This window comes from Schistocerca cancellata, chromosome 11 (assembly GCF_023864275.1).
Source record: "Schistocerca cancellata isolate TAMUIC-IGC-003103 chromosome 11, iqSchCanc2.1, whole genome shotgun sequence".
NCBI classification, from domain to species: domain Eukaryota; kingdom Metazoa; phylum Arthropoda; class Insecta; order Orthoptera; family Acrididae; genus Schistocerca; species Schistocerca cancellata.
The window spans coordinates 114,527,152-114,554,093 of record NC_064636.1 but is presented as its reverse complement, the minus strand read 5'-3'; the positions used below and the strand labels follow the sequence as shown (position 1 = coordinate 114,554,093).

Sequence of the window (26,942 nt, the reverse complement as noted above, 5' to 3'; positions counted from 1 at the left end):
AATTCGACTACATTCCATTATCCTCATTTTGCTTTTGTTGTTGTTCTTCTTATATTCTCCCTTCAAGACACTGTCCATTCCGTTCAACTGCTCTTCCAAGTCCTTTGCTGTCACTGACAGAATTACAATGTCATCGGCGAACCTCAAAGTTTTTATTTCTTCTCCATGGATTTTAATACCTACTCCAAATTTTTCTTTTGTTTCCTTTACTATTTGCTCAATATACAGATTGAATAACATCGGGGATAGACTACAACCCTGTCTCACTCCCTTCCCAACCACTGCTTCCCTTTCATGTCCCTCAACTCTTATAACTGCCATCTGGTTTCTGTACAAATTGTAAATAGCCTTTTGCTCCCTGTATTTTACCCCTGCCACCTTTAGAATTTGAAAGAGAGTATTCCAGTCAACATTGTCAAAAGCTTTCTCTAAGTCTACAAATGCTAGAAACGTAGGTTTGCCTTTCCTTAATCTAGCTTCTAAGATATGTCGTAGGATCAATATTGCCTCATGTGTTCCAACATTTCTATGGAATCCAAACTGATGTTCCCCGAGGTCGGCTTCTACTAGTTTTTCCATTCGTCTATAAAGAATTTGTGTTAGTATTTTGCAGCTGTGACTTATTAAACTTATTGTTCGGTAATTTTCACATTTGTAAACACCTGCTTTCTTTGGGATTGGAATTATTGCATTCTTCTTGAAGTCTGAGGGTATTTCACCTATTTCATACATCTTGCTCACCAGATGGTAGAGTTTCGTCAGGACTGGCCCTCCCAAGGCTGTCAGTGGTTCTAATGGAATGTTATCTACTCCCAGGGCCTTGTTTCGACTCAGGTCTTTCAGTGCTCTGTCAAACTCTTCACATAGTATTATATCCCCCATTTCATCTTCATCTACATCCTCTTCGATTTCCATAATATTGTACTCAAGTACATCGCCCTTGTATAGATCCTCTATATACTCCTTCCACCTTTCTGCTTTCCCTTCTTTGCTTAGAACTGGGTTTCCATCTGAGCTTTTGATATTCATACAAGTGGTTCTCTTTCCTCTGAAGGTCTCTTTAATTTTCTTGTAGGCTGTATCTATCTTACCCCTAGTGAGATAAGCCTCTACATACTTACATTTGTCCTCTAGCCATGCCTGCTTAGCCATTTTGCACTTCCTGTCGATCTCATTTTTGAGACATTTTTATTCCTTTTTGCCTGCTTCATTTACTGCATTTTGATATTTTCTCCTTTCATCAATTAAATACAGTATTTCTTCTGTCACCCAAGGATTTCTACTAGCCCTCGTCTTTTTACCTACTTGATCCTCTGCTGCCTTCACTACTTCATTCCTCAAAACTACGCATTCTTCTTCTACTGGATTTCTTTCCCCCATTCCTGTGCTTCTCACAATATGGCACAAATATCATCATCTCAAGGTGTGCTACTGAAGTGCGACCAAACTGAAAAAAATTTTTTGCACCAGATTATGACCTATTACGGACCATGGAAGTACCGTTACACCCCAGAACAGAAAAAAATCAACATAAAATGGCACAAAAAGGGCAAATCTGCACCCATAAAAACCAAAGACCGTCTCTCTCTGTAGGTAAGGTTCTTAAAAGTCTTTCTCGATTTTAAAGGAGTGTTGCTCATTGATTTTCTCCATCAATGCCATACTGCGAACACTGCACACTACTGACATCTTCCAACCAAACACAATGTGTATACTGTCACAACAAGCATGCGGTTCTGATCTGGAACATAATTGTGCTTCGTAACAATGACCGACCCCACACAACTGCCCAAATTACACAAAAAATTCCAAAATTGTTCTGGACCACACTAGAACTTCCTCCCTACTGTCCAGATGTATCACCCTCCAATTTTCCTTTGTTTATGCCCTTAAAGGAATCAGTCAGAGGACATATTTGATGATGATGGGCATGTAGAAGTGTTCGTGCACAACTAGCTGCTATCATAGCCATTCAATTCAAAAAATGGTATCAATAAAGTGCCTACTTTCTGGGAAGATTGGGTTTTCTGCTCAGATTATTAGGAAAAATTAGGATGTATATATGAATTTATCTGAAGCTTACATAAACGTATAAAAAAATTACTGTTTATACCTGACTCACCCTCACACATTGTTATCCTTCTTCCAGCTATTTGATTCATGTTTTTGTTCTTTTATTTTATTTTACAGAAACCTTCAACCTTGGCCTTTCATTCACAAGAAATGAATTTTGTGGCTGCAAGTGAACCTCAATATTTTAAATGATCACAGCTGTCTCTGCATGAAAAAACTAGTTACAAAAAGAGGTTATTCAACACACAATGTTCTGATATTCAGCCAGGCTCAAGTAACAGCAATTAGCATATCCATAGCTTTAATTCTGAGTGGTCCTAATGAAAAAGTTGACTTTGCGGCTATGGAGTAAAACATACATTATTTTGCTTAACATGTCTTCTGTTTGGAGGTGATATAATGCAGACAGAGTGGTGACAGAAACATAAACAATATGAAAGAATAAACTGAAAAGTGTGAGGTCTCAGAGTGTTAGACAATGCAATTTCACTATCACTTTTAGGAAGCATAAGCAGTAGTGTGGCATACAGACATTCAATAAATGTGCATAACAAATAGGTTAAAAACAATCATGAAATTTTGTCCAGAATAATAGAGTGCATGTTCTTTTTTAGAAACTTTGGAACATCTCTACATGGCTTGAGCAGCTGGCTCAGCAGCTTGCATGCAGTGGAAATATCTTAGACCTTGTGGCTACAATCAGGAAAGATCTTATCAACAAAGTCAGTATAGAAATGGTGATTAGTGATCGTGATGTCATTATAGCAAACTATGATTATGACAGTTAATAAAGCAGTCAAGATGGCTAGGAGACTGTTTCTGCTACACAGAGCAGATAAGCACTTGTTAACATCTCACTTAGGCAGTGATTAACGTCACTTAGTTCCTGTAATATGGATGTCCAGGAGTTATGGACAAAGTTTACGCAGATTGTAAATCATTGTCTGGACAGTTTTGTGCCTAGTAATTGGATAATGGATGGAAAAGACCCACATGGTTTAATAACAAAATTCGGAGGATGCTAAGGAAGTATAGGACACTGCTTTCTCAGTTCAAAAGGGAATGTAAAAATAATGACAGGCAAAGGTTAATAGATTCATGCATCTGTGAAAAGATCTATAGCATAGTATAACTACTACCACTGTCACATGTTAGCAAAATATTTGCCAGAGAACCTGTGAAAATTCTGGTCTTGTGTAAAATTGCTAAGTGGGTCTAAGGCTTCCATTCATTCCCTTATTGATCAATCTTATGTGGCAGCTGGAGATAGCAAAACGAAAGGCAAAGTTTTAAATTTCACTTTTAAGAAATCATTCACGCAGGAGAATTATACAAACTTACCATCATTTGACAGACTCCTGTATGGATGACACAGTAATACGTTTCCATGGCATAGAGAGACTACTGAAAGATTTGAAAGCAAATAAATCACAAGGTGCAGATGGAAGCCCAGTTTGATTTTACAAACAGTACTCTAGGGCAATGGTCCCTTACCTTGCATGCACTTATCATGAACCTGTCACCCAGCACAAAGTCCCAAGTGACTGGAAAAAAGCACATGTGACTAGTATATACGAAGGGTTAAAAGAATGGACCCATAAAATATCAGACTAATATCTCTAATTTAGGTTTGCTGCACAATCCTTGAACATATTCCAAGTTCGAATATAAAACGATTTCTTGAGACTCAGATGCTTATTTCCACAAATCAGAATGGTTTTCACTGATGAGGAACTAAGCGTTCCCTTTTCCCATATGATATATTGCAAACAATGGATGAGGTGCAATAGGCAGATTCCATATTTCTAGATTTCTGGGAAGCATTTAATGCAGTGCCTGCTGCAGGCTGCTAATGGAGGTACGAGCATATGGAGTAAGTTCACATGTATGTGAATGACTCAAAAACTTCTGAAGTAATAGAACCCAGTATGTTGCCCTTGATGGAAAGACAAGGATATTGTCATGAGTGTCCAAGGGAAGTGACAAGACTACTGCTGTTCTCTATATACATAAATGATTTGGCGGACAGAGTAGACAGCAGTCTATAGTTGTTTGCTGATGATGCCATGGCGCACAGTAAGGTGTTAAAGTTGAGCCAGCGTAGGGAGACGCCGGGCCAGCGTAGGGAGACGCCGGGCCAGCGTAGGGAGACGCCGGGCCAGCGTAGGGAGGTGCAAGAAGACATACATAAAATTTTGTAGTTCATGTGATGAATCACAGCTACCCTAAAATGTGGACAAATCTAAGTTAATGTGCGTTTGTAGAAACATAAAACCTGTAATTTTTAGATACCACATTACTAGTGTCTTGCTTGACACAGTTAAATCATTTAAATATCTTGGCACAACATTGCAAAGTGATATGAAATGGAACAAGCATGTGAGGAATGTGGTACAGGAGGCAAATGGTCAACTTCTGTTAATTAGGAGATTTTAGGAAAGAGTGGTTCACCTGTAAAGGACACTGCAGATAGGATGCAGATTGCTGGTGTGACCTATTCTTGAGTACTGTTTGAGTGCTTGAGTATGTATGATGTCGGATTGAAGGAAGACATCAAAGCATTTCAGAGATGGGCCACTAGATTTGTTACTGATAGGTTAGAATACCGAAAAAGTGTTACTGATGTGCTTTGGAAAATCAAACGGGAATCCCTAGAGGGAGGGCGATGTTCTTTTTGAGAAACATTATTGAGAAAATTTAGAGAACTGGCATTTGTACTTGCCTGCTGAACGATTCTACTGCTGCCAACATACATTGTACCTAAGGACCATGGAGATAAGGTACGAGAAATTAGGGCTCACACGGAGATATACAGACAGTCCTTTTTCCCTCACTCCATTTGCAAGTGGAACAGGAAAGGAAATGACTAGTAGTTGTACAGGGTACCCACTGCCATGCACCGTAAGGTGGCTTGCAGAGTATCAATGTGGATGTAGATGATTTAGTAAACATGGGGTATTTGGAGGATTAGTAAATTTTGCATCAAAATATACTCAAATTTGAAGACACTAAGAGACCAGTGCAGTCTTCTATGTAGTTTTAACACCATTTCAAATGAGTAACCTGATTGCCTCAAGAAATACCATATCCCATGAGGAGACAAAGGCAGAAATTCGAAAAGTCTCCTTCATAGCTGTCACGGCTGATGATAAATATTTTGCAACACACTCATAAGGTCCTTGTTCTGTGGTATGTATTGAATGCACAAAAATTTGAGCTTTTTGGGGGATTCTTTTTACCAAACAAACTGCCAAAAACATATCACAATATAGTTCAGAAATAAGTATAATTCTTCAACGAATTTGACAAACTGATAGCTCAGCTCAGACATCCTGAAGTGCCAATTTCTTGAAAGGAAAAAAACAGGAGTTAAAGTAAAAATAACAGCAGTTAATAGTAACCAACAATTCATTCACTGTTATGTACATCAACTTAATTTAATAATGAGAAATGCATTTAGGATTATACAAAATGTAAAAATATTTTTATTTTTCATTCTCCCTGTTCCAACATTCTGCTCAATGCCACTCCAATGAGTGATATTTCTCAAAAATCAAGCATTCCACACCCATCCTCTACAAGGTGGAACTTCAAAATATGGATCATAAACAGTAATGGAAATTTATGAACGGAATAAATGACTAGTAGTTACTGCAAAATACTGAAGCAAGTAATTCAGAAATCAAAGCAGTTTTATTATAAAAAATCATAATTATATTGGGCAACAAAATGAAAACTGTATAAAATATAGTGAAGATACTTCATTTCTGTTACTGACAGCTTGGGAGTTATCAGGTTTGGTGAGCAGTGCAATGGAGTATCTGAGACTAGTCTTTAAAAATAACTTCAGTAAAATGGAAATGACACTCAAAACCCCCAAGGATGTGGCATCCATCATAAAATACTTAAAACGTAAGTACTCTAGGGGATATGATAACATATCAGCAAAGTTAATCGAAGAGTGCTCATGTGAGTTGAGTTCTATCTTTAAGTTATCTGTGAAATCAATCTCTTTTCAGCCGAACATTCCAGACTGGCTAAAATATGCCAAAGTTAAGCCTCTTTACAAGAAGGGGCATAAAAGGATACCAACCAAACTTCACTTTTGACGACTTTCTCAAAAATATTTCAAAAGGTTGTGTTCAAGTGTCTTCTTAGGCATCTGACTGCAACTAATATATTGTCCAAGTCACAGTTTGGGTTTCTTAATAATTCCGATACAGAGAAAGCTATTTACACTTACAGTGAGAATGTTCTTTATTCATTAGACAATAAATTAGAGGCTCCTGGCCTTTTGTGTGACTTTTCAAAAACCTTTGACCGTGTGAACTACAGCATTCTCTTAAGTAAATTAGACTATTATAGTGTCACTGCCAGTGCTGCAAAATGGTTTGAGTCCTATGAAACTAACAGGAAAAAAGGAGTGTCATTGTAAAATACCTCTGCAGTAAGCAGTCAGTTCTCATCTGACTAGGAAATAATTACATGTTGTGTTCCTTAGGGTTCCACTTTGGGTCCATTGCTTTTTCTTGTGTACATTAATGATCTCTCATCTGTTACATTGCCACATGCCAAGTTTGTTTTGTTTGCAGATGATACAAACATTGAAATACGTAGCAAGTCAAGTGCAGATTTAGAAATAGTTGCTAAGCAAATTTTCGCTGACATTAATAAATGGTTTAAAGCTAATTCACTGTCATTAAACATTGGTAAGACCCACTACATGCAGTTCAGAACCTGTATGTGATTTCCGTGCAGCACGTCTTTAACATATGAAAATATGCAGATTGGATAGGTTGACACTATTGAATTTCTGAGGTTACAACTCTATAATAAACTCTCATGGGAAGGGCATACCACAGAATTGCTTAAGTGCCTAAAAAAGTCTGTATTTGCAGTGGGAATGATGTCAGACATAGGAGATATAAATATAAAAAAATTGCACACTTTGCTTACTTTTAATCTATTGTGTCATACGAGATCATACTCTGGGGTGACTCATCAAACCGAGCAAATGTTTTTAGCATGCAAAAGTATGTAATAAGAATCATTTTCGATGTAAATTCGAGATCATCATGTAGAAACCTGTTCAAGAAACTTTGTATTCTAACCACTGCTTTTCAGTATATTTATTCCTTAAAGAAATTTGTTGCATGTAATCTCTATTTCCAACCAACAGCTCAACAGATAGTATCTACACTAGAACTAAGAACAAGCTACATAAAGACCTAAAATCACTTACCTTGGTAAAAAAAGGGGTCTAATAATCGGGAACACACATTTTCAATGAATTGTCAGCAACCATTAAGAAGTTGGTTGCAGGTGAAGCACAGTTTAAACAGAGCTTGAAAGATTTTTTGAGAGGCAACTCTTTCTACTCTATAGATGAATATCTTAACAGAGACTTTTAGACCAGCTTTAGTAAAAATCCCTGTTGAATTTCAGTTTTGACAGCACTTGGTCACAAAAGTCAAGATTAGATATTTTGTGTATGATAAATTTATTGAAAGTACATAACAATCTTTCAGTCTTATAGTGTAATAATTCTGTAAATATTAACAGTTCCAGTTTACTGTGATGTATTTGCCTATTTTGACGATCTCTTGACAAATGATCAAGGTAGCAAGCATTATATTCAAATGTTTTATGTTTACTTTCTGACCCCCCCCCCCCCCCCCCCCCCCCCCCATGAACTGTGGACCTTGCCGTTGGTGGGGAGGCTTGCGTGCCTCAGTGATACAGACAGATGTACCGTAGCTGTAACCACAACGAAGGGACATGTGTTGAGAGGCCAGACAAACGTGTGTTCCTGAAGAGGGGCAGCAGCCTTTTCAGTAGTTGCAGGGGCAACAGTCTGGATGATTGACTGATCTGGCCTTGTAACACTAACCAAAACAGCCTTGCTGTGCTGGTACTGCAAACAGGTGAATGTAAGGCGAAACTACAGCCGTAATTTTTCCCGAGGGCGTGCACCTTTACTGTATGGCTAAATGATGATGGCATCCTCTTGGGAAAAATATTTCGGAGGTAAAATAGTCCCCCATTCAGATCTCAGGGCGGGGACTACTCAAGAGGATGTCATTATCAGGAGAAAGAAAACTGGCATTCTACGGATCGGAATGTGGAATGCCATATCCCTACCTCGGGCAGGTAGGTCAGAAAATTTAAAAATGGAAATGGATAGGTTAAAGTCACATATAGTGGGAATTAGTGAAGTTCGGTGGCAGGAGGAACAAGATGTCTGGTCAGGTGAATACAGGGTTATAAATACAAAATCAAATAGAGGTAATAATTAATAAAAAAAATAGGAGTGCGGGTAAGCTACTACCAACAGCGTAATGAACACATTATTGTGGTCAAGATAGACATGAAGGCCACGCCCACCACAGTGGTACAATTTAAATGACAACTAGCTCTGCAGATGATGATGAGGTTGATGAAAGGTATGATGAGACAAAAGAAATTATTTGGATAGTGAAGGGAGACAAAAATTTAATAGTCATGGGTGACTGGAATTTTATAGTAGGAAAAGGAAGAGAAGGAAACATAGTAGGTGAATATGGATTGGGGGTAAGAAATGAAAGAGGAAGCCACCTGGTAGAATTTTGCACAGAGCATAACTTATTCATAGCTAACACTTGGTTCAAGAATCATGAAAGAAGGTTGAATACATGGAAGAGGCCTGGAGATACTGGAAGGTTTCAGACAGATTATATAAGTGTAAGGTAGAGATTTAGGAACCAGGTTTTAAATTGTAAGACATTTCCAGGGGCAGATGTGGACTCTGACCGCACTTTATAGGTTATGACTGTAGATTACAACTGAAGAAACTGCAAAAAGGAGGGAATTTAAGGAGATGGGACCTGGATAAACCAACTAAACCAGAAAGTTTACAGAGTTTCAAGGAGAGCGTAAGGGAATGACTGACAGGAATGGGGGAAAGAAACAGTGTAGAAGAATGGGTAGCTTTGAGGAACGAAGTAGTGAAGGCAGCAGAGGATCAAGTAGGTAAAAAGACGAGGGCTAGTAGAAATCTACATCTACATACATACTCCGCAATTCACCATAAGGTGCGTGGCGGAGGGTACCTTGTACCACAAATAGCATCTTCTCTCCCTGTTCCACTCCCAAACAGAACAAGGCAACAATGACTGCCTATATGCCTCTGAATGAGCCCTAATCTCTCTTATCTTTGTGGTCTTTCCACAAAATACAAGTTGGCGGCAGTAAAATTGTACTGCAGTCAGCCTCAAATGCTGGTTCTCTAAATTTCCTCAGTAGCGATTCACGAAAAGAATGCCTCCTTTCCTCAAGAGACTCCCACCCGAGTTCCTGAAGCATTTCCGTAACACTCGCATGCTGATCAAACCTACCAGTAACAAATCTAGCAGCCCGCCTCTGAATTGCTTCTATGTCCGCCCTCAATCCAACCTGATAGGGATCCTAAACACTCGAGCAGTACTCAAGAGTAGGCTGTATCAGTGTTTTATAAGCGGTTTCCTTTACAGGTGAACCACATCTTCCAAAAATTCTACCAATGAACCGAAGATGACTATCTGCCTTCCCCACAACTGCCATTACATGCTTGTCCCACCTTCTATCGCTCTGCAATGTTACGCCCAAATACACTCCTGGAAATTGAAATAAGAACACCGTGAATTCATTGTCCCAGGAAGGGGAAACTTTATTGACACATTCCTGGGGTCAGATACATCACATGATCACACTGACAGAACCACAGGCACATAGACACAGGCAACAGAGCATGAACAATGTCGGCACTAGTACAGAGTATATCCACCTTTCGCAGCAATGCAGGCTGCTATTCTCCCATGGAGACGATCGTAGAGATGCTGGATGTAGTCCTGTGGAACGGCTTGCCATGCCATTTCCACCTGGCGCCTCAGTTGGACCAGCGTTCGTGCTGGACGTGCAGACCGCGTGAGACGACGCATCATCCAGTCCCAAACATGCTCAATGGGGGACAGATCCGGAGATCTTGCTGGCCAGGGTAGTTGACTTACACCTTATAGAGCACGTTGGGTGGCACGGGATACATGCGGACGTGCATTGTCCTGTTGGAACAGCAAGTTCCCTTGCCGGTCTAGGAATGGTAGAACGATGGGTTTGATGATGGTTTGGATGTACCGTGCACTATTCAGTGTCCCCTCGACGATCACCAGTGGTGTACGGCCAGTGTAGGAGATCGCTCCCCACACCATGATGCCGGGTGTTGGCCCTGTGTGCCTCGGTCGTATGCAGTCCTGATTGTGGCGCTCACCTGCACGGCGCCAAACACGCATACGACCATCATTGGCACCAAGGCAGAAGCGACTCTCATCGCTGAAGACGACACGTCTCCATTTGTCCCTCCATTCACGCCTGTCGCGACACCACTGGAGGCGGGCTGCACGATGTTGGGGCGTGAGCGGAAGACGGCCTAACGGTGTGCGGGACCGTAGCCCAGCTTCATGGAGACGGTTGCGAATGGTCCTCGCCGATACCCCAGGAGCAACAGTGTCCCTAATTTGCTGGGAAGTGGCGGTGCGGTCCCCTACGGCACTGCGTAGGATCCTACGGTCTTGGCGTGCATCCGTGCGTCGCTGCGGTCCGGTCCCAGGTCGACGGGCACGTGCACCTTCCGCCGACCACTGGCGACAACATCGATGTACTGTGGAGACCTCACGCCCCACGTGTTGAGCAATTCGGCGGTATGTCCACCCGGCCTCCCGCATGCCCACTATACGCCCTCGCTCAAAGTCCGTCAACTGCACATACGGTTCACGTCCACGCTGTCGCGGCATGCTACCAGTGTTAAAGACTGCGATGGAGCTCCATATGCCACGGCAAACTGGCTGACACTGACGGCGGCGGTGCACAAATGCTGCGCAGCTAGCGCCATTCGACGGCCAACACCACGGTTCCTGGTGTGTCCGCTGTGCCGTGCGTGTGATCATTGCTTGTACAGCCCTCTCGCAGTGTCCGGAGCAAGTATGGTGGGTCTGACACACCGGTGTCAATGTGTTCTTTTTTCCATTTCCAGGAGTGTATTTAATTGGCATGACTGTGTCAAGCACTACACTACTAATGGAGTATTCAAACAATATGGGATTTTTTTTTCCTATTCATCTGCATTAATTTACATTTATCTATATTTAGAGTTAGCTGCATTCTTTACACCAATCACAAATCCTGCCCAAGTCATCTTGTACCCTCCTACAGTCACTCAACGACGACACCTTCCCGTACACCGCAGCATCATCAGCAAACAGCTTCACATTCCTATCCACCCTATCCAAAAGATCATTTATGTAGATAGAAAACAACAGCGGGCCTACCACACTTCCCTGGGGCACTCCAGATGATACCCTCACCTCCGATGAACACTCACCATCGAGGACAACGTACTGGGTTCTATTACTTAAGAAGTCTTCGAGCCACTCACATATTTGGGAAACAATCCCATATGCTCGTACCTAACTTAGGAGTCTGCAGTGTGCACCGAGTCAAATGCTTTCCGGAAGTCAAGGAATATGGCATCTGTCTGACACCCTTCATCCATGGTAAGCAAGATATCATGTGAAAAAAGGGCGAGTTGCATTTTGCAGGAGCGATGCTTTCTAAAGCCATGCTGATGCATGGACAGCAACTTCTCTATCTCAAGGAAATTCATTATATTCGAACTGAGAATTTGTTCGAGAATCCTGCAACAAACCGATGTTAAGGATATCGGTCTGTAATTTTGAGGATCTGTCCTTCTACCCTTCTTATATACAGGTGTCACCCATGCTTTTTTTCAGTCGCTTGGGACTTTACATTGGGCAAGAGATTCGCGATAAATGCAATCTAAGTAAGGAGCCAATGCAGTAGAGTACTGTCTGTAAAACCGAATTGGAATTCCATCAGGACCTGGCGATTTATTTATTTTCAGCCCTTCCGCTGCTTCACAATCCCAGGGATGTCTATCACCATGTCCTCCATACGGGAATCTGTACGAGACTCAAACGGCGGTATGTTTGTACGATTCTCCTGCGTGAAAGATTTCTCAAATGCTAAATTTAAAATTTCAGCTTTCGTTTTGCAGTCTTCCATTGCCAGACCAGACTGATCAGTGAGTGACTGGATGGAATCCTTCAACCCACTTACCGATTTTACGTAAGAACAGAATTTCCTTGGGTTTTCTGCACGATCTTTTGCTAAGGTATGACGGTGGTAGTGGGTGTATGCTTCACGCATTGCTCTTTTTACAGCAGCACGAATCTCTACTAACTTTTGCCTGCCCTCATTCTCCCGATCTTTCTTGTACCGCGAGTGCAACTGTCTTTGCTTCCTGAGCATTCTCCAAATTGCGATGTTAAGCCCCGCTGGGTCTTTTCTGTCCGTAACCCAATTTTTTGGCACATACTTGTCCAATGCGTGATTTACAATGTGTTTAAAATTTGACCATAATTCTTCAACATCAATTGTACCAGAAGTAAATGAAGTCGATTCATTTACTAAGTGGGATGCTAACCACTGCTTATCTACTCTTTCTAGTAAGAATACTCTCCTAGCCTTCTTGACAGACTTTTTAACTTTCACAACCATAGTCGTAATGACAACATCATGATCACTAATCCCTGTCTCAACACTGACACAGCCGATGAGGTCTGGTCTGTTTGTGGCTACCAGATCTAAACTATTTCCATTAGGCGTTGGCTGTTGATTTAACTGCTCAAGATAGTTTTCGGTGGGCGCTACAGTCTGGAGGTTCGAATCCTGCCTCAGGCATGGATGTGTGTGATGTCCTTAGGTTAGTTAGGTTTAATTAGTTCTAAGTTCTAGGCGACTGATGACCTCAGAAGTTAAGTCGCATAGTGCTCAGAGCCATTTGAACCATTTGAACAGTTTTACGGATAATGTGTCCAATAGTAATTCACACGACTGCTTGTCTGTACTACCTTGGTAACAGAAGATGTATTAAATTTAATTGATGAAAGGAGAAAATATAAAAATGCAGTAAATGAAGCTGGCAAAAAGGAATACAAACGTCTCAAAAATGAGATCGACAGGAAGTGCTAAATGGCTAAGCTGGGATGGCTAGAGGACAAGTGTAAGGATGTAGAGGCATATAGGGGTAAGATAGATACTGCCTACAGGAAAATTAATCAGACCTTGGGAGAAAAGAGTACCATTTGTATGAATATCAAGAGCACAGATGGAAACCCAGTTGTAAGCAAAGAAGGGAAAGCAGAAAGGTGGAAGGAGTAAATAGAGGGTCTATACAAGGGCAATGTACTTGAGGACAATATTATGGAAATGGAAGAGTCTGAAGATAAAGATGAAATGGGAGATATGATACTGTGTGAAGAGTTTGACAGAGCACTGAAAGACCGAAGTCAATGCAAGGCCTCAAGAGTAGACAATATCCCATTACAACTACTGATAGCCTTGGGAAGAGCCAGCCCTGACAAAACTCTACCATCTGGTGAGCAAGATGTATGAGACTGGCGAAATACCCTCAGACTTCAAGAAAAATATAATAATTCCAATCCCAAAGCAAGCAGGTGTTGACAGATGTGAAAATTACCAAACTATCAGTTAAATACGTCACAGCTGCCAAATACAAACACAAATTCTTTACAGACGAATGGAAAACTGGTAGAAGCCGACCCCAGGGAAGATCAGTTTGGATTCCATAGAAATATTGGAACACGTGAGGGAATACTTACCCTACAACTTATCTTAAAAGATAGATTAAGGAAAGGCAAACCTACATTTCTAGCATTTGTGGACTTAGAGAAAGCTTTTGGCAATGTTGACTGGAATACTCTCTTCCAAATTCTGAAGGTGGGGGGCCATGAAAGGGAAGCATTGGCTGGTAAGGGAGTGAGACATGGTTGTGGCCTCTCCCCAATGTTATTCAATCTGTATATTGAACAAGCAGTAAGGTAAAAAAAAAATTGGAGTAGGAATTAAAATCCATGGAGAAGAAATAAAAACTTTGAGGTTCACTGATTACATTGTAATTCTGTCAGAGACAGCAAAGAACTTGGAAGAGCAGTTGAATGGAATGGACAGTGTCTTGAAAGGAGGATATAATATGAACATCAACAAAAGCACAACAAGGATAATGGATTATAGTCAAATTAAGTCGGGTGATGCTGAGGGAATTAGATTTGGAAATGAGACATTTAAAGTAGTAAAGGAGTTTTGCTATTTGGGGAGCAAAATAAGTGATGAGGGTCGAAGTAGAGATGATATAAACTGTAGACTGGCAATGGCAAGGAAAGCGTTTCTGAAGAAGAGAAATTTGTTAACATTGAGTATTGATTTATGTGTCAGGAAGTCGTTTCGGAAAGTGATTGTATAGAGTGTAGCCATGTATGGAAGTGAAACATGGAAGATAAATAGTTTGGGCAAGAAGAGAATAGAAGCTTTGGAAATGTGGTGCTACAGAAGAATGCTGAAGTTTAGATGGGTAGATCACATAACTAATGAGGAGGTATTGAATAGAATTGGAGAGAAATTTGTGGCACTACTTGATGAGGAGAAGGGATCGGTTGGTAGGACATGTTCTGAGGCATCAAGGGATCACCAATTTAGTATTGGAGGGCAGCATGCAGAGTAAAAATCGTAGAGGGAGACCAAGATATGAATACACTAAGCATATTCAGAAGGATGTAGGTTGCAGTAGGTACTGAGAGATGAAGAAGATTGCACAGGATACAGTAGCATGGAGAGCTGCTTCAAACCAGTCTCTTGACTGAAGACCGCAACAACAACTTTCTTACATGTTCCACATCCATGAGAATCATCTCATTTTTTTGTTCCATGGAACAAAAACTGATCTAAACTAATCTAATCTAATCGTAAGACATAATTTTCCATACTGAAACATAAACAGAATGCATGAAAATTTACAACCCTTAAAAAGCTGCTTTACTGAAATTAGTCAACATCAAATGCAGATCAAGCCACTGCAGCAGCAACATGAATTTTAAAACACCTAAATGATAACAATGTCATCATATTATGTCTCATGTTAACATAATTTACAAATAAACATAATCAGGAGATATTAGCACATTTAAAGTTAATGAGTATAAAAAAATTCAAGACTGCTTTTTTAGAATTAAAAAAAACTCAAAATCCTGCGAGAATCCTTCAAAGACAAAAGAAGCTAAGGGAGTGTGGGACTGTACATGTGTGGATATATTTGGTAGATATTCTAATACTAAGCATTTGGTAGCTGCTGAATTGTTCAAAGAAAATTCTTCACTAGTTTTAAGAATGGTCATCCTACAGAAAAGAGCGTACTGACCAGTGAAGCACATAGCATTATTGACAAAGAAAAGTCTGAAACTGAACTAAAAGTAATCTACTACATGTCTGATATCTATGATATTGCTCATGTAATCTGTAAGGGGCAGTGAAATAGAAATGAGACAGACAGAAAAAAGGAAGTAAGCTGTTCATTATTTCACACGTTGATACCATAAATGTTAATAAATTTTTCCTGCTGAGAAACAAGATGGTCAATGCCTTCACAGAAAGAAGATTTTTTGTGTCCTACAGAACCATGATTATACTCATACATATGGAAAGTGCAAGGGAAGAAATTAGGACTCTATGAAGAATTTGTATGGACTTTCCAGTGAAACTACAGCAGTGTAGCTGAAAATACTTCAATAACATGCCGGCCTGGCCACATATTGTTGTTTTGAGCACACTGTAGAAGTTTCAACAGGTCTCACTTACACATCCTCCACACTCGCAATCCCTCCCAAGGTGATTTCTTAATTCTTGAAACCCTGAAGAATGACACCTGCAGCAAGCAATCTACTTTGGATGAAGAGGTGCACCCCTAGGTACAATTATGGTTCCGGAAGCAACTGCGAACATTTTATCATGAAGGTACCGAGTGTCTTGCCTCACAATGGGATAAATGTATTAGCAGTTACAATAGCTACTTTTCAAATAATAAACAGTTTACTTAGTTTTCTTCCATGTATCTCATTTTTCATTTGACTGCCCCTTATATCTTGCAATTACCTAGACTGTGTCGACAGTGGAATTACTAAATTGGTAAAAAAATCTGTTGCAGTTCCCATGACTAAATACGAGGCAGAATGCTGCTCTTAACAATGGAAAGGATAAAAACTTTTCTAAGATGCATTATGAATTCAGAAAGAGTAAATGTGTTGACAGTTCTTTCAATAAAGAAAAGTTTCCACACATGGGAAACTTCCCATAAAAACAAACACACACACACACACACACACACACACACACACAAACACACACACACACACACACACACACACACACACACACACACAGAGAGAGAGAGAGAGAGAGAGAGAGAGAGAGAGAGAGAGAGAGAGAGAGAGAGAAAGAGAGAGAGAGAGAGAGAGAGAAAGAGAGAGAGAGAGAGAGAGAGAGAGAGAAAGAGAGAGAGAGAGAGAGAGAGAGAGATTTAGTGGTAAGATGCATAGCATGTCAAAAACTGAACACAGATCAAGCACCACAGCAGGAAGAGCGGAGAGTGTACTGAACAGTAGGAAAAAAAATTAAAACAGACATAGCGAACTCTTCAAGTTTAAGTGCAACACTGAGTGAAGTGGAAGAGCCTCAGCATCATGGTTAAGTGGTTGTGGTGTTAGACTGCAAGGAGGACAAGCCGTGTTCAAAACTCCCTTGTGCGGTTTATTTTTATTTCTTTTTTTCACAACATAATGAACTGTTTGTGTGGACATTGAAATGTTTGTACTCTTTTTCTAGTCTTGATAGCTGTCATACTACACATTGGTTGTAGAATGAAGAGACAAGTGGTAAGAATATATTACCATCACAAATTTGATGATAGTGAGAGGAGGTGAGATACCACATGCATGTCTCACAGAAATGGAAACAACAAATAAATAGGTGTGAACTACATTACAACAAAGGAATTCAAAGATAAAAACTTACAAAAAAGAACACAACTTCAAAAATGTTAAAACTATTTGTTTTGACAGAGCACAGAGAAACAGTACGATTGTGAAACTGTTGCATTCATTTGTTCCTGCTTATGTGACAAACTATTATGTTTTCAACACTTCCTAGGTGGTGATCACATTCCCAATCATACAAACACTTATACACAAAACTTGCAAACCAACATCAGCTTTCAACAAGATGGAGCTCTATAACATTGATCATTAGCTGTTTGCAAGTTCAGGGAAATGAAATTCCCCAGTTGCTGGACTGAATGCAGAGAACCCATTACCTGGCCACCAACATTCCCTTAAAATTATCCTGCATCGATTAGAGAAGGACCATATGTGTGTGACCAAAGTGGATGATATTTGTATGTTAAGATGTCATACTGATTTGATTGTAACAGTGACACATGACGTGTTATGAAGAACATGGCAAGAAATTGAAAACAAAGTTCATATTCTTCATGCTAACAATTGTTAACATGTAGAGGTGTATTGATGATTATTAAAAAGCTTCTTTGAGATGCTCCAACATATGACACCATTTCATTATCATATCTACTGAAGTTGTTCTTGAGCTTCTAAAATTTTGGAGGTATGGAAGGGACACCATGGATAGGGACAAAATAACACCCTGCACTGGCATAAATAATATGATAAATACACTACTGGCCATTAAACTTGCTACACCACAAAGATGACATGCTACAGACGCGAAATTAAACCAACAGGAAGAAGATGCTGTGATATGCAAATGATTAACTTTTCAGAGCATTCACAAAAGGTTGGTGCCGGTGGCGACACCTACATGCTGATATGAGGAAAGTTTCCAACCGATTTCTCATACACAAACGGCAGTTAACCAGCATTGCCTGGTGAAACACTGTTGTCATGCCATGTGTAAGGAGGAGAAACGCGTACCATCACGTTTCAGACTTTGATAAAGGTTGGATTGTAGCCTATCGTGACTGCGAATTATCATATCGCGACCCTGCTGCTCGCGTTGGTCGAGATCCAATGACTGTTAGCAGAATATGGAATAGGTGGGTTCAGGAGGGTAATACGGAACACCATGCTGGATCCCAATGGCCTCATATCACTAGCAGTCGAGATGACAGGCATCTTATCTGCATGGCTGTAACTGATCGTGCAGCCACGTCTCGATCCCTGATTCAACAGATGGGCACATTTGCAATACAACAACCATCTGCATGAACAGTTCGATGATGTTTGCAGCAGCATGGACTATCAGCTCGGAGGCCATGACTGTGGTTACCCTTGATGATGCATCACAGACAGGAGTGCCTGCGATGGTGTACTCAATGACGAACCGGGTGCATGAATGGCAAAACGTCATTTTTTTTAATGAATCCAGGTTCTGTTTACAGCATCATGATGGTCGCATCCATGTTTGGCAACATCACAGTGAAGACACATTTGAAATGTATATTCGTCGTCACCACACTGGCGTATCACCCAGCATGATGGTATGGGGTGCCATTGGTTACACGTATCGGTCACCTCTCGTTCACATTGATGCCACTTTGAACAGTGGACGTTACATTTCAGATGTACTATGACCCGTGGCTCTACCCTTCATTCGATCCCTGCGAAAACCTACTTTTCAGCAGGATAATGCATGACCCCATGTTGCAGGTCCTGTATGGGCCTTTCTGGATACAAAAAATGTTCGACTGATGCCCTGGCCAGCACATTCTCCAGATCTCTCACCAATTGAAAACGTCCGGTCAATGGTGGCCGAGCAACTGCTCGTCACAATACGTCAGTCACTACTCTTGATGAACTGTGGTATCATGTTGAAGCTGCATGGGCAGCTGTACCTGTACACGCCATCCAAGCTCTGTTTGACTCAATGCCCAGGCATATCAAGGTCGTTATTATGGCCAGAGGTGGTTGTTCTGGGTACTGATTTCTCAGGACCCATGCACCCAAATTGCGTGAAAATATAATCACGTGTCAGTTCTAGTATAATATATTTGTCCAATGAATACCTGTTTATCATCTGCATTTCTTCTCGGTGTAGCAATTTTAATGGCCAGTAGTGTATTTGTTCAGAAACGTTTTTACGTAAGCTGCTCCAACAGTCAAATATTCTGCTCACGAATAAACAACAAAAGTCTTGATGGTACTAGATAACTAAATTGAAAACAAGATGCAAGGATAAAGCGGAAGAGCAATATGACTGCCTTCTAATGTTATTGCTCTTGCTAAGCTGCTGTTATATCTTCTGGAACAATGAAATACGGTGTTTTGAAAAGTTTGTGCAACACCCTTTATCTGTTCCCAACAGTGAGTAGAAATGTTCTTATGACATTTGTTAAGGGCATCCACTATTAATTTCACTCCAGCAATTGATAAATTCGACTACCACTACTCGCCCCTTCATCTTACGACCCTTGCAAATTTGGTAAGAACATTAGTCTCTCATAACAGCAAATTCACCATCCAGCATTTGCAGTTCAGCAAGACATAAAGTTGATGTTTCATATTGGGTCAACATGCTGCTGCTCTTGGCTGTATATACAAGTGTGAATAGACTTTGTGAGAAAAATAGATGGTGACCATTAACCTTCACAAAATATCCAAGATGTAATTTTAAGATGAGTAACAGTCGCTTACCAAGTAATAGCTGTGCTTGGCTCTCTCTCTCTCTCTCTCTCTCTCTCTCTCTCTCTCTCTCTCTCTCTTTCTTAACAACACCAATAATAGTAATAATACTTTAGCTCTATATGGTAGTTCAATTTTCTGTACATTTTTTCCACGCTCGTTTAGTGTATTGATGCATGTGCACACAATTTCATTTCTGCTAAATCCTCCTACCTTTGAATCATTGGTAGCTGCCACGTTGTTCTTGAAGAAATTAAATCGAGAACAAAAATTCGCTAAAATTATTGAGATTGTAAGAACTAATAGGCTGCTTATCAAGGAAAACATTAACATCTATGGCAAAACAAGAAAAATTTAATAACAGAATTACAGGTTCCGCCGTGAAAAATATGTAATTGTATATTTCTGGCACTACATTACATAAAATGCAAAGAAATTAAGGATACTGTAAGGCTGAGAAGCTGTTCCTAGAGGCTTTAATTTTTTCAAGTCCTTTGCAAAACCAAAGACGTTCCACATAGAGATTTCTGTGTAGAAATATCTGCTGTTAGCAAATTTAGGAATACACAGAATATCAGAAATAGAGTCCAATATTTTCAGCTGCCTCTATAAGCAACTGAAAATGTTTCGGAACACTGAAGACTGATGGCTATCATGCACACCTTTGGCTTGCCCAAAGAAGCAAAAGAGAACTACGTAACTGATATGCTTCCTTCTTGGTTTTATCCCATCTTTTTGGTTTTTATTCCCTCCAATGCTAAACAAAATGGTCAGTAATTATCATTAGAAAGATCAAAAAACATATGCAACACATACAAAATGTGTGATCAGAATTACAGGATGTTTTCTTTACTTGACAAGCCCATAATTACACCATCCTAGCACACACAACGCAGAGAACAAATGAGTTTTACTTTAAAGTGTTGGCACTCCAGTGACCACTGCTCCTGATGCAGTGGAAGAGGAAGTTTTCTCCTGGCTGGAACTTGCAGTAATGCAAGCAAAATACTCCAGCACCATCAGTGAGATGTATTGATATTGTGTTTGGAGACATCCTTGCCTCAATCATCATTGATGGTTGTACCAGGAGGCAAATATAGCTGAAGTAACTCCTTAGTTTATATTTGGATTAACAATTATTACACCTAACTGAACTATTGTGAGTATAAATTGTCTGAAATCAAGTGGAAGTTCCTTGAAAAACAGCATGTCAGTATTATCTTTCAATTAACAATTTTCTGCTGTTGAACTGTTACTTCCATTTAAAAAGTAACAAAAATGTAACTGCATTGGGTGTAGTCTCTCTTCAATTTTTCTGTAATGAAATAATACTAACCAGCACAGAAAACAACAAAAATGTATCTGAAAAGCATGTTTCATTCAGCCAAGGTTTCCCCTTGTGGAAGCAGGATCAATTTTCCTATATTTTTAAATACTTTTTTTTTCCTTTTACTTTTTTTTGCTCCCTATTTCTCTCCCCCCTTTCAATTATATTACTATCTGATGCATTATTTACTCGTATTTTCTCATCTGTCTACTACTTAAGAGACTGAATTAAGATTTTTGTTCTTAAATCAAGGTCAGTACTCTGCACTGTACATGTCCAAGAGCTTTCTATTTTCATAGCATGTCATACATAATACAATACCTTTAATGTTCCTTCTAATTAATATATAGCAGGACTGTAAAAATATACAAGTTCCCCTCAGCTGGAACATATGGGGAGGGCAACAAAGAACAGAAGCTATCCTCATCATTTATCAAAACAGAGTTCTTAGAAGTTATAGCATTTTCACACATTTTAAAACATTATCAAACACGTGGATGCATGTGTACATCTGAGGCAGCCCCACAAATAGTCTCCCAATTCAGTAAACATATTACTTTCGATATCATTATAATGCTTAAAAACAGCCACTTCTGAATCCTGCCACATGAATATACATTCTCAGTCAATGTCTTGAATTACCTTGATAAACTCAACGGAAAGGCAAACATAAATTAAAATTCTCATTGATATTCAAAGAATGTTTATATAGTTATTTATTTACAGTCATAAACAAATGTTATTTCACAGCACACATTGATTTTTTGGTTCTCTTATCAGCTGAGTCTGCAGATGCAACAAAAAGACTATTTCAAATTTCCATGGTTTCAAACCATCTTAGATAGTAGCCAATACATCATCCACATTTTTCCAGTTAAATGTAATTTTATTTACTAAGTAAATAACTATATGGCAGCTTGAAGTCAGAGTAAAAGTAAGATAATATCTTTAGATTAAGGATGTATGGCTTACCTCCTCATCTCTTATATCCAAGGGGTCACATTCATGAAGACAGTCATCAAATTCCAAACCCTGCACAAATTGAAGAGCATTAATACAAAAATTAAAATACACTCACTAAGAATATAGTACCAAAAACTAGGGTTCTAAACACACACAAAAAAAGAAGATTGTTGCAATCTCGCTGTTGGTTTTATTTAAAATGTTGTGTATTGTCATCATTATACATGGGAAATCAACATTTTTTAACACTAACGAATGATTGAAGACAAATTTCAAATTATTGTAGAGACAAAGCTACCCATATAATTATGGTCCCACAAGAACATACTGTGATAGTCATGCAAAGTGTTTAGCAGTAAGTAACATCTACAAACAAGATACACAAATTATGTAACTTAACATCAGCTACTCAAAAAGTCCTGCTAATGTCATCATTCTTTTCAATTATATTCCATAGACAAATTTTAGTTGGTTATGCTATCGGCACAATAAGAATTTACTGTACTTAGCTGTGAGCTAGAATCATTTCTTTATTCACAAATTATGAAAACAGGTATTGCTAAATGTGTAGATGGTAAATATGAGGTTAAGCATTGAAATAAGCAATTTTTGGTACAGATTATAACACAAACCCATGTATTTCTTGGATGCTACTCAAAAGTATTTCCTTTATAAATGTTGAAAATCTATGGATCCCGACTGGGATATTTCAATTCTTAATGAGGAATCTAAATCCACTGCTGAGCAACCTATCACAAAAAATCAACGTAGATTTCTTAAAAGATTCAAATTGTGCTTAGTAGCTTCACTGGCGTTACAACACTGCTACAATACACTATTGGTGTGGGCACTACATGGGCAAACAACGGCTCAATAATTACCGGGGAAAAGAACCCCATGAGAGGAAACAAAAACTCCTCATGCTAGTCAATCTACAAAAAACAGAAATGAATCCTCACAGAGGCAAGCATGGGGATAACTCAGCATGCATCTGGCATGGGCGGCTGTCGGCTTAGCACTAAGGAACAACATTCAACATAAGGGCAAGGTCCATGGTAGATGAACTCAGTGTAAGTACTGCCCCACTTGGCTTACAGCTGTCCACAAATTAACATCTCCATCTATGGATCTGCCCACACCCTCCACTGCATGTGTCCTCCATGGTGGCTTCCACACTAGTACGAAGTGTTATCCAGGCAAGAGCATCTGCCTCTATCACAACATCCACTAGTGGGAATACTAAACCCTCCTCCCAAGAAAGGCAAGTAAGACTGACAATAGCCAGGCTTTGACCACTGTGTCTAGTGCAGAACAAGAGAACCCAGCATTGGACTGAACTCATAAAACAGGCAATGCAAACAACACTGATTACAGCAGAATAGCATTGAATTGAGGAGCCACCAGGGGTCCACCAGCAGCAGGTGGAGGCACAGGTGAAAGCGGAGGAGGAGGAGGAGGAGGAGGAGGAGGAGGAGGAGTGGATCAAAATCCATGGGCTCCACATTAGCAGATGCAGGTGCATACTTCACTAGGCCAAAGGCTGTAGGTAATGGAAGAACAGCAGCCGGTGTGGAGGGGGGGACAATGGGGAAGCACACAGCTGCAAGTGAGAGTCCACACATTGAGCAATGTCATGACCACCTAGTCACCTGGCAGACCAGAAGAGTGGTGGTGGTAAAGTCATGACTGGGTGAAGTCACAACTGATTGCATGACAGGTCTGCTGTCCCTACTGGCATCCATCACAAACAACTGCCAACTTTTGTGCCCCAGCACAATACCCAGCAGCCACCCCTGCCAGTGGTTGAAGAACTGGAGCCAAACAGAAGGCTAAGAAGAAAACACAGCATGATACTCTGGGTGCAACAATTACAGAAGCCCCATGGCGTGTGCCCATAAAAACATTCTGCCAGATTGCGTCTGTTGTCTGAAGTCACCCGGTATGTAGCCAGAAAGCTTGACAATGCATTGTTGTGGAAAGAGAAATACACCGACTGCTTCATGTGGAACTTAAATGTACGCACAGAGTTCTCCATGCCTGAGTTAGATGTCAGGTGAAATGGTGTGGTAGTGAGATACTGAATCCCGCTGCAGATGCAAAAGACCTCAAACTCCTGCAACGCAAATTCGCTACTACTATTGGATACCAGGGTCCTGTAGGAACTCTCAATGGCAAAAATAATCAACAATTCCTGAACAGTGGTAATTGAAATTGTGTAAGACAGCTCGGCTATGTGCAGGAAATTGGACAATGCAATGATCATGAACAATCATATTACTGTCCAAAACAAGACACACAAAAGTGACGTGCCCCCTGTCCCAAGGGCACTCTGGTTTGGACAAAGAAAGAGAGTGGCGCAGTAGCTGATGCAGCCTGGTTCTGTGCACAAGACCCACAAGTCCACATGAGACATTTGATGTCACTAATAATTGCAGGCCAGGACATCTGCAGGGTACCAGGGGTCGCGTTTACCACACTCACCTAACTGCACTCCCACCAATTATCAAAAAGGACATTCCTTGATACCATCGTCATCCAAAATGAGTACATAATTTGGGCAATGTTGTCTAAAGAAACTTTGGGCAAAGTTAATGCCCTAGTCTGAATTTCAGAATCATGCACTAAGTAGACAATCACAACCCGAATCAGCAAATCTGTATAAGAGACAGCACATCTGGGACACACAAAACTACACTTAAACAATAGACCTTGAAAATCGGCAATAAAGGCCACATATTACTGCCCAGGGCACTTGTGGTGAAGACCAAAACCAACAAACAGCACCATGGGCTTTGTGGGTACAGAAAAAAACCTGTACCATTGGTGAAGTTTGCTGCTGGTGGGGCAAGCTCTTGAAGCAACTCTACAGTGTGGTTCATTAGTGATGTCGTCATTCTCTGCTGCTTCTTTTGTATTCCTGCCAGTATTGCACACATTCTGGGTCCATGGTGGCCCAAAATTAGCCCTGGGGAAAAGGGAAACAAAAAATAGGGGCATCAAATACATAAGAACGTTCCTTGTCACCATTTTAGTATTTGCACTGGTGTGGCAACACTTCTACATTACACTATAGGTGTGAACATTTAACAGGCTCAAATGGGCTCAACAATGACTGGGGAATATACCATGTATCAGGAAATGAAAACTCGCCATAAATCAGTCTACAGGAAATGGAAAGTCTGAACCAACACTCAGCATGATGTGCAAGGCAATGTGAACAACAGTTGAACTCAGTGTAAGCACTGGCCTATTCGGCTTACAGCTGCCCACAAGTAAACATCCCTGGCAGTGGATCTACCCATACTATATGCTACATGTGACCTCCATGGCAGGTTTCTGCACTGCTCTGCAGCACTACCCAGGCCAGCTCTTCTGACTTCATCATGTCTGCTGATGATGTTAAACTGGGAAAATAATGAGTTAGAAACATAATTCTACTGTTACAAATTGATTTAAGTAGTAAATTTTCCAATGTGTGTGCACCCAAATTCGTAAGATTCTCATAGACACAGCTCAGTCTCAAAAAACTCATTGTTAACATACTAGCAGACCATGATGAATAACAAGTGAAAATTAATATAGTAAGACTGTATTGTGTGCCCTTCTATGTAAGGGACTAAATGCTGTGCTACAAACTCCTAGTCAGTCCTTAGGATTTATTGCTTCTTTCACATTTGGATATTATTAGATAACAAGAAATATGTCAAGAAGCGCCTAAATGTGCAGTACAAATGAAAGTGTAGGACTATGTTTAAGCAACTAAGTCAATTCAATTCAAGGCCTGGGGAAGGCATGGTCACACTTGCTTGATCGTAAGTCAAAGCTGGTTATAATATTTGTGCAAGTTGATCCTGAACTATATAATTAAAAACAAAATATATTCAATGTTCCCCTAAGGCAGCATGCCTAGTCTGTGTCTGGAAATACAAGAGAGCAGGACGTATTCCTTTTTAGGGCAGGGTCTATGTCAACTTATGTCCACTAAAATAATTTACACTTCTAATAAATGTGAATTTTAGGCAGCCATGACAAACATGTAGTACACAAAAAAATTGATATCAAGAAGAGTCACAGCAAGTACTGTTATACATATAGCTACAACTGCTCAGATTCTACTCCTGATGGCCTGCAAATAACTAAAGATAAGAAAAGTGCAATAACACTTTGCTTAATGAACTGTAATGCATCATTCACCTTCTACAATTAGCAAATGACATACTTTTACTCCACATGCAGTATGTATATATAATGAATGCATGCAGAATTCTCAGCACCTTCTGGTTCCAAATTTGATTCTTTATCCTCCTCGATAAAGTCAGTTGACATTTACACGGCTTTGTTCTTATGAATGTCATCATAATTTTAAATGATTCCATTCTTCTGTTCGAAGGAAAATGTAACCAAGCCAATTTGCTGATGCATCATTTACTACCATGTACTGACATGATGTCATCCCAATGCTACAACACACATCAGTCTTTGCTGAGAATTAGACGGTTCTTTCACTTTTGTATTGTACGTCATGGAATTTATAGACCTTTAAATTTATGTTCTGATCTCCAGCAACAGTGTTATCTGTGTTCTATCCAGTCATTTTAAAAACTTACTTCAACAAGTAGTTGCAAAATGTGTCAGTTAGGTAAAAATATGCTCGGGCATGCAAGTCAAATGTCATGCCCACTGAAGTCTCCTAGTCTTCAATTTCTGGAGAAAAGATAGGTAGTTGTGGCAGTTTTTGGGCCTTGGCTCTTCCTTCATGAACATCAATCTTTATCTTGGAGAAGACCAACGCTCTTCACCAAGACTTTACACTGACGAAGTAACAGTTCTGTTTTGCTGCCTTTGGCACACGCTTGCTTTTGTCTTAATTTACTGCCAGTTAAACCGTAACTATATAATATGACTAGGTTGTAGGATTTTTGGAGATAGCATTCAAAGTCACTATCTTTTTCATATTAAACTGTGTTATGGATTGCTCAACAACACAC

General features: G+C 40.0%; 1 protein-coding gene across 2 annotated transcripts in view; it reads right to left on the bottom strand.

The window, feature by feature from the left end:
- The window catches only part of LOC126108504 (zinc finger protein 436-like), a 177,454-nt gene that overhangs the window by 57,322 nt on the left and 93,190 nt on the right, over positions 1-26,942 (bottom strand). For both annotated transcript variants that reach the window (XM_049913769.1, XM_049913770.1), the window contains exon 6: positions 21,964-22,023. In XM_049913769.1, coding sequence (XP_049769726.1) covers positions 21,964-22,023 — 60 coding nt within the window. The remainder of the gene's footprint in view (positions 1-21,963; positions 22,024-26,942) is intronic.